Here is a 19,917-nt window from a genome sequence, read left to right as displayed (position 1 = left end):
GACACAAACTGTTTGGCTGCATCTTCCTGTATTTCTTTACAGATGACCATAATCTGTTTTATTATATCTTCCCCTAATTCTTCACGCATTTTATTTAGTTCCTCCATTAACTTCTTCATAAGCATAGATGTAAGGTCATCTTGAATTTCACTTATGTTAGGGTGTCCAGGGCTACTTGCCCCTGGATAACTGGGTTCTGGGGATGCCATATTGTTTTGCCTTTTGTTGGTTGCTTTTTCGATGGCCTCTACCCATCTCTCTGTCTCAGGTGTTGTCTGTTAATTTCTGGTGCCTGCTGAGTCCTGGGGCAGGGAGAATCCACTTGGCAGGGTTCTGAAGTTCTCCTCTGCTTTTTGGGTATGGTCAACTGAATGGTGGTGCTTCTCAGGAATTGTCATAGTTCACTTCAGGTGTATGGACCTGTATGGTAACTGTGGTGTTCAGGAAGGCTCTCCTCTCATCAGGAGAGATCCTGGTGATGGCTGTCCTGCTGCTGGGTTTCTTGCTCTGAATTTAGTGAGCAGCAGCTGTTGCTCTTAAGGTTTAATTTTTGGGTGCAGCCCTCTTGAAGAACCAGGGATTCCCACAGTTTTGTCAGTCTACTAGGGATAACTGTTTGATCCTTGGCGCAGTATCTGAGGGCTGCTATAATGGCTCTCTGGCTTTTGTAGGTCTGAGGATGCAGCTGTGTGCCCCAGTGCCCTGTTGGTACTCAATAATGGCAGATGAGCACAGCGCTCCTGCCTGCAGTAGAAGGCTAGAGCCTAGAGTCTGCGTGAATCCAGAAAGTCTTTTGGAGCTGGGTGTCCTGAGCGTTGGACCTGATGATCCCCTCTCCCCTGCTGTGTGGTTTCCTCCTGACAGGGACACCCAGTCTTTGCTTTAGGGATAGCCTCTCTGTCTGTGATGGCGAGTAGAACCTGCAGGCACAGACTTACGTGGCTCCGCCTTTCTGCCTTTATGGGGATTGGGTGCCTGGGTGTCTGCCGAAACTGGGTAACTTTTCCCGAGACTTTTTTGGGGTGGTGGTATCAGCTGAATGCTCTGATTTCAGACCAACTGTTCCCCTCCCTGTGGGTTTGCACCCGACAGAGAAACTCAGTCTCTGGTCCCCTGGGGCCCACAGTTTTATCTGGAGCAGTGAATCAGGTGCTCAGGGAGGGCTCTGTGCTGGCGCCTGGGTCCCCTGCTCTGGCTCTGGGCTGGCTCCTGGGTGCCCGTGGAACCCAAGTCTTTTCCAGGGGATGTCTGGGTGACCTAAGGTTGGTCTCAATCGTTTCCTACACTGTGGGGTTATCTCTCGACTGGAAATTTTAGTCTCTGATATTGTGGTGCCCACAGTTCAGTCTGGGACAGTGATCAGAGCACGCTGGCTCTGGGCTGGCGACCAAGCGCCTGGCGGAACCGGGATCTCTTCCTCGGTTTAGCTGGGTGAGTTAAAGCTGATTGAATCCCCCACCATGGGGTATCCTCTAACCTGGGAAACACAATCACTTGTGTTTTATGGCTGCAAGTTCTGACAGCTGGTCACTGTGCTGATCCTGCTGTGCTGCTGGTCAGAACGAGAGTCATCCCGGTGCCACCATCTTGCCCCCCCCACAGTATTCTTAAGAAAGGAAGAAACTACTATAAAGATTTAATGTATTACTGATTTATCTAGATTCTTCATTACTTGATAATTTAAGTAAATCAGATTCTTTGTGACTTTTAAAATATAATCTAAAAATGATTTTGTTATCATATCCTGTTTAACTCCATATTATTTTTAAACTAGATTTCCTGCAACTTCTCCATTTAAAACTCTTCCACAAAGACATATAGAAATCAGAAAAAATAGCACAGATAAAGATGGTATTTTTAAATTACAAAACTTGTCTCATAAAACTCCTAAGAAGCATGGATTACAGTTTTCTCAGGTAAAATGTTGTTTTTTTAACCAGTTGTTTGCATAGCATTACCATTTGTTTGATAATAGTGTCATTAAACGTAAGTGATGCTTAAATATTTGAAGCCAATACTGAAATCTCATAAGTTAAAAATCTAAAAACAAAGAAAAAAATATGTGAATGTGTTTGGAACTTGCAGAAACAGTGTTGAATACAGTATAATACAGAATATGAGGTATTCTTGAAAAGGCTTTTTGTATTTAATATTTTGTCATTGTTATTCTTCCTATTTGGTGTGTTAACCAGATTTCCACCATTGTCATAAAATACCTGAGACTCAGTCTTCATGTAGGCAAAGTTTCAGTTTATATTCTTTTTTAAAAAATTACTTTTAAAGAACACATTTATTTGTATACAAATATATATATGTTCCATTGTAAAAATGTCAACAAGCCTACACATAGTTGAACATTTCCACATTATTTAATGGTTATCTTGAGGAAGTACATAGTAAGAAAGAACATACAAGTTAATGCCTATATTAATTTTTCTAGTGTTTCCAAGGGTTGGAGTTCTTTTTTTTCCTCCTTCTACATTCTTTTTTTTAATTTTTTTATTATTATCATTTATTGTAATTTATTCAATTTGTATCCCAGCTGTGGCCCCCCCTCTCTCGTCTCCTTCCAATCCCATCCTCCCTCCTTCTTCTTCCCCTATGCTCCTCTCCTAGTCTACAGATAGGTGAGGTCTTCCTCCCCTTTTATTTGAGCCTAGCCTATCAGGTCCCATCAGGACTGATTGCGGTTGTCTTCTTCTGTGGCCTGGTTAATCCCTATTACTCTTGGTTTTATAACAAGGCACTGCAATCATTATAGGAGCAGGTGTAGGAGGAAGCTACTTGTGGAAATTGGAAAATGAAAGAAAGAAAAGTGTTCTAGTTTGGGATACCAGTAGCTCCCCCAACATCCTGCTGCCTATGATTCAGTTCCTTTCCATGAGGTCTTGCCTCTTAAAGGTTCCACCACCTAGTAGGACCAGATTAGAGACTAAGACACTGCATTTGCAGCATATTCATGATTTAAACAATAGCCCTAGAATTATATAACTCTTCAACTTGTCTCTTTTATAATGATAACCAAATTATAAAGTACCTAGACATGAAGTTCATTTACATGTGTTGGGAAAGCTGCAAAACTGAAAACTATGTGTCCTATTACTTTTCAGACACTTTGTATGTAACTCCACAGTAGACTTTGACTAATAAAACTACTAAGCATGAAAAAAAACACCTCAATAAATAAAGTGGAGATCCATCAAAGAGGACACTCAATGTCAACTTCAGTCCTACACACACATACACACAAACACACATATATACAATCTGTGTTAAATGTGTTCAACATTCCTGTAGTTTAAATATAGACTGTAACAACCCAAGGTATTTTTTTTTCCTTCAGGAAAATAAAGAAAAGATAAATCATGAAAGAATAATCAGTGAAGATCAAGAAAATGCACCTGAAAACAGAGAAATAAGCCAGGAAGATATTGAAGAAGTTTGGAGATACATTATTATGATCTAGTAAGACAAAATTAATTTATGATAGATTCTGAAGTATGTGGATTATTAATTTTATTTTTTCACCCAAATATGCACATGAATAAAACATTATTTTTCAAAGCTTAGAAATTAAATATGTATATTTTTTAGTAATTACTTTTTGTACTGATCTAGTATAGTATAAAGAGAAAAGTTTTACCTTTTTAATTAAAGTCATCACTGTAGTTTGGGATATTTATTGGATTCCTCTGAATTTTGTAAATATATGTGCAAAAGTAGATAGTTAATATAATACTTGAATTTTTATTAAGAGAAAAATAAAGTACTTTGGTAGCTTTGTTTGTTGCTCACTTTATAGTCTATGTCTCTTATTTTATAAAGAAAAAAATTGTTCATACTCTTCTTTTTAGCCTGCGAACCATTTTAGGTGTGCCATCAATAGAGGAACTCATAAACCCAAACCAAATAATTCCTCAATATATAATGTACAACATGGCCAATGCAAGTAAGCATGGTGTGGTTATATTACAAGACAAATCAGGTAGGTGTTTAGAAAAGAATTTGGAATCTTTTCAGATTTGATAACCAAAGTTGTATTTACGGAGTGATGGAAAAATCTAGATATAGAAAGTAGAACCCTTTCCAAGGGCACATTCATTTAGCAATAATGATGGAATTTTTTAAAGTAAATATTCATGCTAGCATAAAAATTAGTTGCTAAAGTGAATTAATACATGACTTAAAAAAATAACAGTGACAATAAAATAGACAATAAAGACTATTATTATTAGCAATACTCATGATAAAGACCTACAATATGTCACATATTTTGCTAAAAAGTTAGTGATGAGCAAGCTGGATATTGGTGCCAACTTAAATATGTCAAGTAGGCTTCAGTGTATAGTAACCTGATATTCAGACATGGTTAATTTCAGTGAAAGACACCTAAATCAGTAATAGTCATGTAGCATAGCAATAGAACTAAAGTGGGGCTAAAGAGAAGTAGTAGAGTAGATAAAGATGAAATTTAATTTATATCTAAACAACTCTCTCCTAGATAATTAATTCTTGATTTTGGGTAGTTACTTGTTTTAAGTATCATATACAGAGTCAAACTCAAGATCTTTATAACTTTTTCAAATATTTGTATTTTAAAATATTTATTTGTGCTGGATCAGTAGATGTCCTTGGTGCTATGCCAGGTATAAAGTTAAAAAAAAAAGTTATATCATTAAAACTTCCTGGCTTAATATACATTTTTTGCATTTATTTTTTAATCTAGAGGATCTTCCACACTGGGTATTGTCTGCTATGAAGTGCCTAGCAAACTGTAAGTTAAACTGCAAGTATGTGGTGTGTGTCTGTGTGATATTGTTAGTGTTTAACAAGAATGAAGAAAATATTTAAAATTATGAGTCAAATGATAGTCAATGAGTAGAATTGATTATAAGCTCTTTATTTCCTATGCAAAAAGTGATTTTGTAAATAGAATGTATCATTAATGGCTCAATTCAAATAAATCATAGACTAAGAGACATATAAGATTAATTGCCACAGTGAGGCCCAAAGGCTTAAAAATTGCAGCTTAGAAGTAAAACAGCATATGAGTGGAAAAGTTTATATCAGAAATGAATTTGCATAAAGCCCAGGTCCATCCTTCTCATGGTAGATTACTTCATAGAATGTATTAATAGAAAAAAACTATGTTACTAATCTACAAGCCAGTTTTTAGCATTTTATTGCTCAAACTTTTTCTTGGTAATCAGTGATAGAGGCTTACATCATAAGCCTCTAGCTCCAATACAAAACTCTTACTGCTTTCAAAATAATTTTTTTAAATTTGCCAAAGTATATGCTTTTAAGTTATCAAAAGTTAAAATGTATTTTAAGAAGGAAGGAGGAGAGGACCTCCCCTATCAGTGGACTTGGGGAGGGGCATGCATGAAGAAAGGGGAGGGAGGGTGGGATGGGGAGGGGAGGAAGGAGGGGCTTATGGGGGATACAAAGTGAATAAAGTGTAATTAATGAAATAAAAAAATACATTCTAGTGATAGTTGTCACTTGCCAGTTATAAAATTAATATTCTTGAAGTTTTAATGGGATTTTGTAAATGTTGAAGATCATTTTCTTTATTTCATATGAAAAGACATGGAGATAACCTAGAACCCCTGCACAGATGTAGCCGATGATAATTCAGTCTCCAAGTGGGTTCCATAGTAATGGGAATAAGGACTGTCTCTGACAAGAGCTTAGTGGCTGGCTTTTTGATCACCTCCCCCTGATGGGGGAGCGGCCTTATCAGGCCACAGAGGAAGACAATGCAGCCACTCCTGATGAGACTAGGATCAGAAGGAAGGAAAAGAAGACCTTCCCACCAGTGGACTTGGGGAGGGGCATGGGTGGAGAAGGGGGAGGAAGGGATGGATTGGGAGGGGAAGAGGGAGGGAACTACAGGGGGGATACAAAGTAAATAAAGTGTAATTAATTTCTAAAAATCCATTATAAAATACATTGCAGAAACATTTATTCAGAGGTTAACAGAGGAATTAAATTGAAGAGCATGAATTTAAGCATAGACCTTTTCTTTTGTCCCTGCTCAACTGCCTTCCTCTCCTATAATTTATGGTTAACAACACAGATAAGCATACTCACAGCTATTTTTCTATCTTTAGGAATTTGTATTTTCCCTCTCTTCCCAGTTTATATTCTACCTAAATAATAACAATTATTTAACTTAACTAGATTTCAGTTACTGACAGTATATTTAAATAGAGCGTATAGTGGTGGTTCTCAACCTGTGCAGTGTGATCTCTATCCCCAGAACTATTTACATTACAATTCATAACAGTTAATGAAATTATAGTCATAAAGTAACAACAAAATAATTTTGTGGTTGGGTGTCACCACAACATGAGGAACAGCATTAAAAGGTCACAGCACTAATAAGGTTGAGAACCACTGGTCTATAGGAAGATTAATCTTACAAATTATTCTTAAGAATATTATCCACAACTATTTTTCCCAGAGTTAAAAATCAAGATTCTCAGAAACTTCTGTTAATGCGAAGAACCTAGAACTCAAACCTAAATTATCTATCTATAAATTCTATGTTTTTGTTTCTAAACAAACAAACAAACAAACAAAAATACTTAATTTGGTTCAGGAAAAAGGGGGGTTGATAATAACCCATGTCCCTAAAGATTTTTATAAGGAAGAGTCCCAAGTCATAGTTTAGAGATCACTAAATTAAAGACCCCAGAGCAAATATTTCTAAGGGAGTAAATTCCTAACTTTCCCCTTATGGATTCTAGCCTATGTATAAAACTTTTTTTTAATAGTCAACAATGATTAATAATCACAATTATTTCAATATTATTATTAAGTCTAAAAAATAACAATGACAAAATATTAAAATCATTAAGAATTTTGGGAGGTGGGATGTTTGAGACAGAGTTTCTCTGTGTAGTCTTGGCTATTCTGGACTCACTTTGTAGCCCAGACTGGCCTCAAATTCACAGAGATTTACCTGCCACTGCGTCTGTGAGTGCTAAGATCACAGGCATGTGCCGTACCTGACTCATTAAGAACTTTCAAAGAAAGTAAAATTTATTTATAAAAGTATTGACATACAAAGGATAGTTTAGAAGAATTATTTGTATCATTCAAGTATTTTTGTCTTAACAAAATAAATTGCAACAAAATCTCACTAAAATAATTGATGCTTTTAAAATGTACCATAAATTTTACCTTATGTATGGTTTTTCATATATTAAAATAATATTAAAAGATTGCCTGTATTCTGCCAAAAGTTTGGCTGAGTCTCAGTATCTGCTTCCATACCCTGCTAAGTAGAATCTTTCAGAGACCCTGTTTTCTCCCTCTTCTGATGTCTGTCCTGTTTGCCTTTCTGAATGAGGATTGATCATCTTACCCAGGGTCCTCCTTCTTGCTTAGCTTCTTTAGGTGTACAGATTTTAGTATGTTTATCCTATAATGTATGTCTAATATTCACTTATAAGTGAGTATATACCATGTGTGTCTTTCTGTTTCTGGGCTGCGTCCCTCAGGATGATCTTTTCTAGTTCCCACCATTTGCCTATATATTTCATGATTTCCTTGGTTTTAATTGCTAAGTAGTATTCCATTCATTGTGTAAATGTACCACAATTTATGTTTCCATTCCTCAATCGAGGGACAGATTGAGTTCATTCCAGATTCTGGCTATTATGAATAAAGTTGCTAGGAACATAGTTGAGCAAATGTCCTTGTTATATACTTGAGCATGTTTTAGGAGTTTATGAAAGAATCTTATGAAACTTTATCAAACAATCTTATGAAACAAGTGATGATAAAAAACTTAGAAGGGACAGGAGGTCTACTAGGAGAACAACAGAACCAAAAAAACTGGGCACAGGGGTCTTTTCTGAGACTGATACTCCAACCAAGGACCATGCATGGAAATGACCTAGAGCCCCTGCACAGATGTAACCCATGACAGCTCAGTATCCAAGTGGGTACCCTAGTTAAGGGGAACAGGGACTGTCTCTGACATGAACTCAGTGGCTGGTTCTTTGGTCACCCTGCCCCCCACCCCCAGTGGGATGCAGCCTCACCTGGCCACAGAGGAAACAATGCTGAGACGTGATAGAAGGGGAGGAAGACCTCCCCTATCAGTGGAGAGGGGGAGGGGCGTGGGAGGAGAAGAGGGAGGGGGCTACAGCTGAGATACAAAGTGAAGAAATTTTAATAAATTAAATAAATTAATTAAATGTTAAAAAATATATATTTAAAAATCCTAGCCAGAAGCTGCTTACAGTGAAAAAGTCAGATGTGGTGCTGGAGAGATGGCTCAGAGGTTAACAGCACTGTCTGTTCCTCTAAAGGACCTAGTTTAAAATTTCCAACACCCACATAGTAGCTTACAACTGTCTATAACTCCAATTCTGAGGATCCATGGCACCAGCCGTGCCCATGGTTCATATATATATATATATATATATATATATATATATATATATATGCATGAAGGCAAAATACTCATACACATAAAAGAAAAATATATCTTTAAAAAAGAAAGAGAAATGAATTGATGAGTTTTATACATTGTAACATTGATTATTGTTAACTATAGCTCCCTCATGAAGTATAAGTTTAAACTTATATGTACTTTTAATTGTATTTAAATTGAAATATATTTGCACATTTCTTTTGCCTTCTGCTTCTTAGGGCCAAGAAGTAATGACACCAATAATCTAACTTATGTTGGATTTGAACGTGATGTATTCAAAACAGTTGCAGATTATTTTCTAGATCTTCCTGAACCTCTTCTTACATTTGAATATTATGAATTATTTGTTAATATTTTGGGTATGTATTTTACTTATATTTAAATGTAGTTATTAAAGTATTTAAGTTTTCTTAAAGGTCTAAAAACATGATAAATATGAATGTGGTAGGCTACAAATTATTTCAAAATTTAATAATAGTTTGGCTATACCAGTTCAAATACTTCAAATATGCTTTAACATCACTTGCCTTAAAATCAGCTGCTATGTAGTTCTATGTTGTTCTGATGCAGCTTCCTAGAGTTAGCCCTGTTCCTACAGGAGAAAGATTCAGATTTATAAGAGTACTCTTACTTCTGGTGCTGGCAACAAATAAATTCTCTTTGCTCCTTATACTTATGCTTAGCCAACTGCCAATTAAAAGGTTCGTTTTTATTCCTCTATAATTTAGTAATTCACTCACGAAACTCTGGAAAGTAATTATGCTTGTTAATTTGTTTTAAAAAGGATAGAATTCAGGAACAAAGAGAAGAGATGCACATGGAAGAGAGTGGGGGTGACACAGAGCCTCTATACCCTCTCAGGAAAGACACCCTGAAAATATTTGTATTCATCAACCCAAAGCTACCTTAGCTTCATTGTTTTAGAACTTTAAGCACATTTTATTAAGTAGGTATGACTGTGTGCTGATTAAGTTTTTTTTTTTGCTATCATTTTTTTTATATCAATCTCCATCTCCCTTTTCTTCCCAAGAGGTTGTAGACAATGCAGATATATGGCTAGTCATGAGCTACATTAGCACAAACTCATGTATATTGTAATAACACCTCTTAAATAACAAGACTGCTCACTCAGGAAATTCCAAGGATTTTAGGATTCTATGCCAATAACAAAGAATAGAGACCAAATATAGGTATAGTTGTCAATGATCTTCATGTTCAGTTTTTGCCTACCTCTAGACTCAACCAATTTACAATCAAAAATTCTTTGTTTTTAATATAGAACTTTCAGGGTGTTTTGTTTTGTTTTTCTCATTATTCTTTAAACAATAAATATATACATAATGGTTAACCTGTTTTATTTATATGAGCAATCGAGAGATTATTTTAAATAAATGCATAGGTTAAGTGTATGTGCATGGTACACCATTTTATATGAGACTTAAATTTGCATATTTTGTCCATGGGCATCCCTGGAACCAGTCTTCCCATAAACACCGAGATGATTCTGGAGTTGGGGAGGCTCCCCTTACCTGAGGAATAGGGGAGATGGGATTGGGTAACAGGGAGGGAGGGTAGGACTGGGAGGAGAGGAGGGAAGGAGCTAAGATCAGGATGATAGATTGATAGATAGATAGATAGATAGATAGATAGATAGATAGATAGATAGATAGATAGATAGATAATGCAATCCTTCTAATTAGGTCATTAAATTAATTTTAAATGATTTATGTCACAAATGGAAATACCTCTAGTCAGTCTTGCATGTTTAACTGAATGTTGCATGTGTTCTATTGAATTGGCTTCCAAATTAAGCAACTCTACTAACAGTGTATATTATAGTAATGCTTTATTTTTTTTATCTTTACTTTGTTTTTATTTTACTTTTGTCCACTGTCTTGCAGTTGCATTTTAATTTTTGTTTTATTTTCTGGTAGTTGTTTGTGGCTACATCAAAATTTCAGATAGAACAAGTGGGATACATAAAATCCAGGATGATCCATGGTCTTCAAAAATCCATCATTTAAGCAATTTGAATTCCTTCAAATCAACTGAGTGTCTACTTTTCAGCCTGCTTTACAAAGACAAAAGCAGTGAAGAATTGGATTCTACTGAGAGACTACAAAGAAGTGATCAAAGATTTCAAGAAAGATGTGCCAAGAAAATGCAGCTAGTTAATTTAAGAAACAGAAGAGCTAGTGCTAATGACATAATGGGAGGAAGCTGTCATAATTTAATAAGCTTAAGTAATATGAATGCCCTGTCCTCTAACATCAAACCAAGGTGCTCCTCTTTGGAAGGAATTATAGATATGCCAAGTAAAAAGAAGTCCAGTATCTTCTACCAGTCTGTTCTGAACATAGAAGAACAAAATAGTAAGCAATCTTTAGTGTCAATGCCCAAACATAAATCCCTATTTAATCTTTACTCAGAGGAAAATATTCAGCAGCCACACTGTACTGGAACCTCTCCTTTGACTGTTCAAGATCAAGAAGAATTATGTAATGGAAAATACAACTCAAAACAGCTTTGTAGATCTCAGAGTTTGCTTTTAAAAAGTAGTACAAGAAAGAATAGTAATATTAATAAACCAGTGGCTGAAATTATAATAAAACCAAATGTTGGACAAGGCAGTACAAGTGTGCAAAGTGAGCTCAGAGAGTCTAGAACCACAATCAATAAAAGACTGTGCAAAAGTACAATAGAACTTTCAGAAAATTCTTTATCTCCAGCTGCTTCTGTTTTGACTGGCACACAAAGTAAGACTTTTCAGTGCTTGCAATGTTGACTTTTAATGTTTACTAACTCTGCTTTATATTCCTGGCTTTTATTCTTTGAAATTGCTTTTTTTTTTATCTTGAAAAGAAATTAATGTAAAAGACTTTGGTCACGGTATAACCAACATTTATTCTACTCTACCTAATGCACTTAATTTCTTTTCCTTTAATTTTACTTACTCTGTGTCAATTTATTTATAAGTGAAGTATTTTAATACTTAGAAATAGGTTGCAAAACAATGGTGATTACTATACTTTAAAGGAATGTAGAAATTTGTAAATATAGTTAAAAGAAAAATACTAAGATATTATATTACCTTCATTATATAACTGTATTCTATTCATTTGAAACCTATTGTCACTGATGATTTTTGGGGGGTGGGGGTGACTTTGCCTTTTAGGTTTGCTGCAACCTCATTTAGAGAGAGTTGCCATCAGTGCTCTTCAGTTATGTTGTTTGTTACTTCCCCCACCAAATCGTAGAAAGCTTCAACTCTTAATGCGCATGATTTCTCGAATTAGTCAAAATGTTGATATGCCCAAACTTCATGAAGAAATAGGTACAAGATCATTGGTAAGTTGATTTTTTATTATATTTTTATTAATTTCTCAAAAATTTTATATATGTATGCAATGTATTTTGACCATTTTTACCCCATATTTCTCTACCTCTTCTCTCAACTTCATATCCCCATTTTTAAATAACTCATTGAGCCCAATTAATGTTTCTCATATCCTATGTACATGGATATAGGGCCATTCACTGGAGCATCATTATCTCAGCTAGGGCCACACTCCTAAACAAAACTGATCTCCCTGCCCTAATAGTCATCGGCTGTCAGTAGCTCCTTTGCTATGGATAGGTCTTGTAAGTCCCTCCACCTCCATTCTGGAATGTTGATTGATTTGATCTCATGCAGGTCTTGTACAGGCAACAATTGCTGAGAGTTCATGAGTTCATTATTCCTAGCATATCCAAAAGACCCTGCTTTATTCAAGTTCTCCCTGACCTCATGAAGTTCTCTCTCACTCTCGCTCTGTGTGTGTGTGTGTGTGTGTGTGTCTGTGTGTGTCTGTGTGTGTCTGTGTGTGTCTGTTTGTGTCTGGGGTGTTTCTTAAATGGAAGGAGTAAGCCCTGGTTTATCAATTAAAAGAAGACCAAGATATTTGATAGTACTACTTAAGTGATATTTTTATCTTTTAATGCTTGAGTTAGAAAAGCTTTCAATAATAAAATAAAAATATTTTTACATCACTTTAAAGAAAACAAAGCATCTCCAGAAAAGCAAAGTTATGTATACAAAGCACAGAATGGAGTTTAGTAATTCATATTGGTAGACTATTCTACCAAGATTAAGATCGTAGTTTTTACTTGTTTGTATGATTGGTCAGTTCATTATTGTTTTATTTTATGCCCAGTATTTGGGTTAAAAAGTTAGTTAAACTTTAAAACAAAACCAAAACAACCTTAAAAACTTCACCTTCTCTAGGAGAAAATACTTTTAACACAAATTCTTTGTTCTTAGGCTCTGATATTTTCACCATTTGTTAATCTTAGAAACTTTGTTTTCTTGTCCATTTTGTATACATTACAGTGATTGATCTGCTCAGTCAGACCATATTATGTTACCTTGTATCAGTTCTGTCTGATATGGGAGGGAAGTAGATTTGCAGGGACTATTAAAATCTAAGGGTACTACAACTAGGAGGTAGAGAATGAGTAAACAATCAATGTAAAATCTGTAAAAGTGTTTCAAAGACTATGGCAGCAGGGAAACTGTATCATTGTGCACATGAAGTTATGAAAACAAAACAACACAAGTGTTGCCAAGCAGTTCCAGATTCAGGCTCTTTGGAGAATGAGAATAGAGGGATTTATATGCAGATATTAATGGAAAATGAATCTTTGAACTTCACTTTTTCATTGTTTTTCTGAGGACTTCCCCTATCAATGGACTGGGGGAGGGGTGTGGGAGGAGAAGACAGAGGAAGGGTAGGACTGGGAGGGGATAAGGGAGGAGCTACAGCTGGGATATAAAATGAATAAATTGTAATACATAAAAAATAAAAAGAATTGTCACTTTTTAGACTCCAACTTAAGTCTATAAAATGTTCTCATAATAAGCTTGGGTACTCCACTCAACTGTTACGTTCATCACTGTGGAGAGTTGACTAACAATGAAAGAGTAGATAAAAAATAAATTCTTGAATAATTAAAGTATTATTGAAAAGCATAAGAATTTATTAAGGGATAGCATATCAAAAGGTGATAATTTTAGGTTTTTTTACTTTTTGGTTTTAAAGTTTTTAGAGCATCCAAATAAAATTTATCCAACAGAATTTTGGAAATATGAGCATTATTAAGAAAATTCAAGGCAGAAAGTAGTTTTTTATTTTTTTTTTAGTCAGCCACACTGAGATAATATTTATAAATGTAAAAAGGTTTCTAAGAAGAAAAAATGAATATAGACAAGAAGCTGTGAACTGAGCCTTGGAACTAAAAGGGAATATTTCAAGTAAGTACAGTCATCATCTATAATGTACAGATACTTAAAATAGAATTCAAATATTATAATTATTGTATGTTATAGATATAGATTATATAGCTATGAGAATAATGATTTTTGAGGCAAAAATCTTTTGAGAGTTTCAAAATCCTTATGAAAGAAATGGAGACATATACATTAAGTCACTGTCTCAATGGCTACTAATTGTCATAGCTATTTTCCAGAATTTTAAATAAATAGTGCTAACTTTACAACTTCTACTGAATATGAATTCCATATGTTATATATTCTTCTGGTTTGTGGTTTTGTGGAATTAGTTTAATGTGATAAGTCCTTGTCCTCTAACAAGTTTTGCCTTAAGGTTTCTCTCTATATATTAATAGGACATGTGATATTAATAAAATTATAACAAAATGAAAAAAAAACTGTTATACATAATCCTTTGGAACTTTGTTACCAAACTACATAACAAATGCTTTTACTTGTAATGTAATGTAATACAATTTTTATTGTCTTTCTAACTATAATAAATTATTTTTATGTGTCCTACACTGAAGGCTGCTTATCTCCATACATCATGTAATGCAAAGTAGAAATTATTGACATTGTTATTTATATGAAAACTTAGGTTCTTAAGTTGCCATCTTTTTGTAGATGATACATACTTTTTCTCGATGTGTGCTGTGTTGTACAGAAGAAGTGGATCTTGATGAGCTTCTGGCTTCAAGACTGGTTTCTTTTCTAATGGATCATCATCAGGAAATTCTTCAAGTACCCACTTATTTACAGAGTGCGGTGGAGAAACATCTTGACTACATTAGAAAGGGCCATGTAGGTATTTTGAGCCTTAAAAATCTCTGTTCTTTGCAAGTAACAAATTCGTCTCAAAGTAACCCCATAAAAAAATTGACACTTGTTAGTTCATATAAGCAAGTCAGAAATATATGTAGCCTGGAGACTCAAAGCACTGAGACTTTTCTTAGCCTTTCCTCTCTTGCAGCCCTCTGTTGACAAATGCTTTCTCTACATTATGTGGAATGTGATTATTAAATTTCTTGCATACAGCACTGAGTTTCAAATCCAATGGGGGAAAAAAATCCCTCTACATGCAGTTAGAAAAAAACTGTGATATGGAGAGATGCATATGCTCATTAATGTGGAGGCAATTAGAGCAACTTCATGAATCTTCCTCTATTACTCTTTAACTTGACTTTGAAATAGGGTTTCTCTCTGAACTTGGAGTTCATTAATTTTGCTAAACAAAACTTCAAGAATCTACCATCAGCTTTGGTGTTACAGAAGCATGCCACTTGGTCAAGTGTTTATGTTGGTGCTGGGGATCTAAACTCAAGTACTCATGCCTATGTGAGAAACATTTTACCCACTAAGCCATCTCTCCAGTCCCTATATATGGGTTGTCTCATGCCAAGTTAAATGTCTATCCTTTGAAAATCTGATGGTAAATAGGTTGGAAAGAGTCTTATTCTGATATATTCTATATAGTTAAAGCAGAATTGGTTCTAAAAGTAAAAAGAAGAGGATTAGAGTAAGTAGAATGGAAAAAAAAGTTGTTAGGAAAAAAACAACAAAAACACTAAGCAACAAGTATCTACCATATTCAGGCATTGGCTAACCAGCACATTTTGTTTGTGCTTTTTCTCATGTATACTATTGTAATATTGCACTGGCTTACTATAAATATAACTCTATCTTAAACTCTATTGTCAGTAGTATATGGGCTCTGCTAGTGCTCTGGTTCTCAAAAATAATGGTTCAATAGTTCATTACTAAGGCAAAATATCGTTATTTTAAACTGAATTAAAGCATTTAGATTATTATGTTTTATACTTCAAATAATAAAATCTGTGGTTCAAATGAGAATAGCTACCTTTAATGATATAATATACATTTTTCTCTTACAACCTTTATTTTAAAAATGAGGAAAAAGACCAGGAGAAGTTAATTCAGGGCTATGAAATAGATTGTGGAGCTTGGATTTAGATCTTGCTCACTTAAGTCTAATGTATAATATTCAGTTTTCTTAACACACTGGATTTTTGATTGATGCCAAAATGACAGATACCACATTCTACCAAAAGTGTTCTATATAGGAAAAATATGACCAGAATGTACAGATTTTCACTGTCTGGTTTTGTTCACTGATAGGTTAAAAATCATGGAGATGGACTAGTTGTTCCTTTGCCAACATATTCTTACTGTAAGCAGATTAGTACTAAAGAATTTGATGAACAGAAAATTTCAACTTCTCAAGCTGCAATTACAGAACTTTTAGAGAATATTATTAGAAGTAAAAGTTTGCCTCTAAAGGAGAAAAGAAGAAAGCTGAGACAGGTGCGAAAATGTACAACTTCTCCATCTTACAAATGTTTTCCAGTGTTTAATCAATGATTGCTATTTCCAGTGTTTAATCAATGATTGCTAAAATTTGGAATAAAATTTTAACTTTTAGATATATAGAATACATATATAAATATATAGATATAAATAATGCATAAATATATATAATTCTTCATTATATACTTAAAGTATGTAAATGAATATCTGGTTTTATTCTATCTTAATTTTAAAATAATTACAGTACTATTAATTGATTCTTATGTTACTGGTATTTTGTATAATTATATCTTGAATTAGTTCAGGAAAGTATATGTAAAATCTGGATTATAATACCTATTTCTTAGTGACTCATCCCTAATAGAACTTTCAGCTCTAAAGCAAGAGGCAATAGCCATATGATTCTAGAAAGAATAGAGCCTGAGAAACTCAAGAGAGGACTACAAACTGCACCAAATACATGTGGCCTTCATTGGCATTACCAATGAGAAAGATTTGGGTTTAGGGTGAGATTAACAGAAGAGCATCACAGGGTCTTAACACTGAAAGGTTTCTGAAGGATCCTACAGATCCCCTTCACAAATTGAGAGAAAAACAAGAGTCAGAAAGAATACTTGGCTAGCTTCATATAGAGAACTAATAATACTCAAGAACTTCTAATTCTCCTTATTTTTAAGTTTCAGAAGGAATACCCCTTGATATATCAGAAAAGATTTCCAACCGCTGAGAGTGAAGCAGCACTTTTTGATGACAAACCTACAATCAAGCAACCAATACTGAATTTCAGAAACCCAAAGCTTCACAGTCTGCGATACTAACTTAAAAACTTGAGCAATTATTTGTAATAGCCAGAACCTAGAAATAACCCAGATGTCCATCAACAGAGGAATGGATACAGAAATTGTGGTATTTTTCCACAATGGAATGCTGTAGTAACTCAGCAATCAAAAACGAGGAAATCTTGAAATTTGCAGGCAAATGGTGGGATCTAGAAAAGATCATTCTGAGTGAGCTATCCCAGAAAGAGAAAGACACACATGGTATATATTCACTCATATAGTCCTATAAGATATGATAAATATAATGTAATCTATACACCTAAAGAAGATAAACAAGAAAGAGGACCCAGGGTAAGATGATCAATCCTCACTTAGAAAGACAAATGGGAGGTGCATTGGACATAGAAGAAAACAAGTAACAGGACAGGAGCCTACTGCAGAGGGCCCCTGAGAGACTGTACCTAGCAGTGTATCAAAGCAGATACTAAGACTCATAACCAAACCTTAGGCAGAGTGCAGGGAAACATATGAAAGAAAGGGGAGTTTGTATGATGTGGAAAGGATAGGAGCTCCACAAGGACCAAATATATCTGGGCACAGGGGTCTTTTCTGAGACTGACACTCAACCAAGGACCATGTGTGGATATAACCTAGAACCTCTGCATGGATGAAGCCCATGGTAGCTCAGTAACCAACTGGTTTCCCATAGTAAGGGACTATTTCTGACAGGAATTCAATGGCAGGCTCTTTGACCTCCCCACCCCCAAGGGAGAAGCAGTCCTGCTAGGCCACAGAGAAGGACTTTGTAGATACCTGATCAGGATCAAATGAAAGGGGAGGAGGTCCTCCCCAATCAGTGGACTTGGAAAGGGGCAGGGAGGGAGGGAGGGTTTGGGAGGGAATGAGGGAGCAGATACAGCTGGGATATAGAGTTAATAAAATGTAACTAATAATAAAAAAGTAAAATTTAAAAAAAAAAAACTTGAGCAAATGAAGCAAGACATGAGAACATTTCTACTTAAAAGGAAGTCTGTTAAGATTATAGTTCCCCCTAAAACAACCTTATAAAAGGAGATGAGAAAATAGTCTTTTTATCTGTGTGAGGCTGCTAAAGCTACTGGATCTCAGCTAAGAATACCTAACAAAAGACCATACCAAATATTTTAATAAAAAACAATATTTTTAATATAATGATCTAGTAAGGCTATCAATATCATCCAGATAAAGTTGTGGTGCTTTTTTTTTTTTAAGGAAGAAAACATGCCTTTATCTTCATGGATATTAGCTAAAGAACTGGTTGTTTAGGATTGCTTCTTTATTTTTAATTATCAGAACGTGAAGGATATTGTACTCTTTTATATAATCTCTTTATACTTATGATTTATTTAAAAATGTATAAACACAGTCTTTGTGGCTTGGCTTTTGTTTGTTGGGGATGAAGAGGGTTAGTTTTTGAGATAAAGTCTCACTGTGTACCCCATTCTGACCTCAGACTCATATTCCTCTTGCCTTATACTCCTGAGTGGTTTGAATCCATGTCTATTTTGGCTGTATTTGCTTTTTCTGGACATAAGAATGAAAGCCAAATTTCTGGGTGTAAAGTAGAGCTAGACTGAATGCATGTTTTAAAAAGATAATGTATGAAATACACTTTTAAAACCACAGAAATGCATAGGTTTCTTCATATCAAATTATATCTGATTACAGTTTTGATACTAGAATTGCCACACCATTCCTAACCCCTCTATTAATTAGTCATAGGTCTAGGAGAAACGTGGAAGATTCTCCATAGAACCTCCCGAACAATACAAAAAGAAGTAAATAACTGCTGGGGAAACAGACTGACCGGATGAGTTGCAGATAGGATGAATTCTCATGTTGTCCAGCTCTCTGAAAGCTGTACTTTTAAGGTTGTAGCTTTTGTGAGTGGTGGCTCGTGTGACTGAGTTTTTTTGATGATGCAATGCTTTTGAGTCATTCCTGCTCCTATAGGTAACCCCTCACCGTATTCCAGTAAGTAACAAAAATAAGCAAACAAACCTCACTGGTTCATCAAATTGGACTTTGGTGCAATTGTTACTTTGGTCTATCGTGGGTTTCCTTTCTGAAGATGAGTAGAGTATGTTTCTCCCCATGGAAACTATATCACACAACAAAACATTTCATACATAATCGTAACTTTTAAAGAGGCAATGGAGGGTGGGAAGTACTGAAAAGATAGCTAGATATTTAAAAGCACTGTCTGCTATTCCTGAGGCTCCAGGTTTGTACCCCAGCACCCATAAGGGGTCTTGCAACTATCTACAACTGCAACTCTAAGATATCTGATGCCCTCTTGTGTTCTTTGTGGGTACTGCATGCACATGGTGCACAGACATTTTTTTAGGCAAAACACCCAAACACATAAAGTAAAACCAAAGGAAAAAAATTAAAAAACGATGGGTTTGTGTCAGGGTACCATTAAAGTAACAAATACATAAAATAATTACAGTAGAAACTTCAATTCATGACCAATTGGACCCTATTGCTTTTCAGCCATTGGTAAGGCAAAATATAGCTGGAGCACATGGCAGGGTAAAACCCCTCAGCTTCTGGCCAGAGAGCAAAAGAAGAAGCTAGGATCCCTCTATCACTTTCAAGTGTATTCCCTTGATGATCTGAAGATTCCACCACCACCACAAGACCTCACTTTTTAGTATTCCCACAACCTCCCGATAGGACCATGTTTTCAGCAAGTTAAACACACACACGAGAGACCATTTTCTTAACAGTATAAGAAACAAAATGTCAAATGTCTAATCCAAAAAAAAAGAAAACATAAGAAACAAATTATAACAAGGATGAAAATTAATCAAAAGAGACACACTTAGAAATGAATTAGGTAATGGAATTATTAGAAAAACAAATTTTAGCAGTTATTATAAACATACACTTACTCAAAAAGAATGAAAATATAGTATAAAGAAGATATAAAACAAATATCCAAGTACACATTCTATAGATAAAACATACAATATGCTCAATGTGTAGAATGAGAGTAAAAGCAAATT

General features: G+C 35.0%; 1 protein-coding gene across 5 annotated transcripts in view; it reads left to right on the top strand.

Annotated features, from left to right (window-relative positions):
* Positions 1 to 18,472, top strand: part of Depdc1 (DEP domain containing 1) — a 29,652-nt gene extending 11,180 nt beyond the window's left edge. The window contains exons 3-12 of one of the 5 annotated variants that reach the window (XM_060392415.1): positions 1,775 to 1,916; positions 3,344 to 3,465; positions 3,855 to 3,985; positions 4,727 to 4,774; positions 8,671 to 8,811; positions 10,387 to 11,208; positions 11,628 to 11,800; positions 14,388 to 14,564; positions 15,900 to 16,085; positions 16,772 to 18,472. In XM_060392415.1, the coding sequence (XP_060248398.1) occupies positions 1,775 to 1,916; positions 3,344 to 3,465; positions 3,855 to 3,985; positions 4,727 to 4,774; positions 8,671 to 8,811; positions 10,387 to 11,208; positions 11,628 to 11,800; positions 14,388 to 14,564; positions 15,900 to 16,085; positions 16,772 to 16,906 (2,077 nt within the window). In that variant the 3' untranslated portion in view covers positions 16,907 to 18,472. Of the gene's footprint in view, positions 1 to 1,774; positions 1,917 to 3,343; positions 3,466 to 3,854; positions 3,986 to 4,726; positions 4,775 to 8,670; positions 8,812 to 10,386; positions 11,209 to 11,627; positions 11,801 to 14,387; positions 14,565 to 15,899; positions 16,086 to 16,765 lie in introns of all 5 variants that reach the window. The other 4 variants (XM_060392414.1, XM_060392417.1, XM_060392416.1 and 1 more) reach the window with 4 other exon arrangements.
* Positions 18,473 to 19,917: the final 1,445 nt, after the last annotated feature.

The sequence above is a fragment of the Meriones unguiculatus genome, chromosome 10 (assembly GCF_030254825.1).
Source record: "Meriones unguiculatus strain TT.TT164.6M chromosome 10, Bangor_MerUng_6.1, whole genome shotgun sequence".
NCBI classification, from domain to species: Eukaryota; Metazoa; Chordata; class Mammalia; order Rodentia; family Muridae; genus Meriones; species Meriones unguiculatus.
The sequence above is the reverse complement of the archived record's forward strand: the minus strand, read 5'-3'. Positions and strand labels throughout refer to the sequence as shown.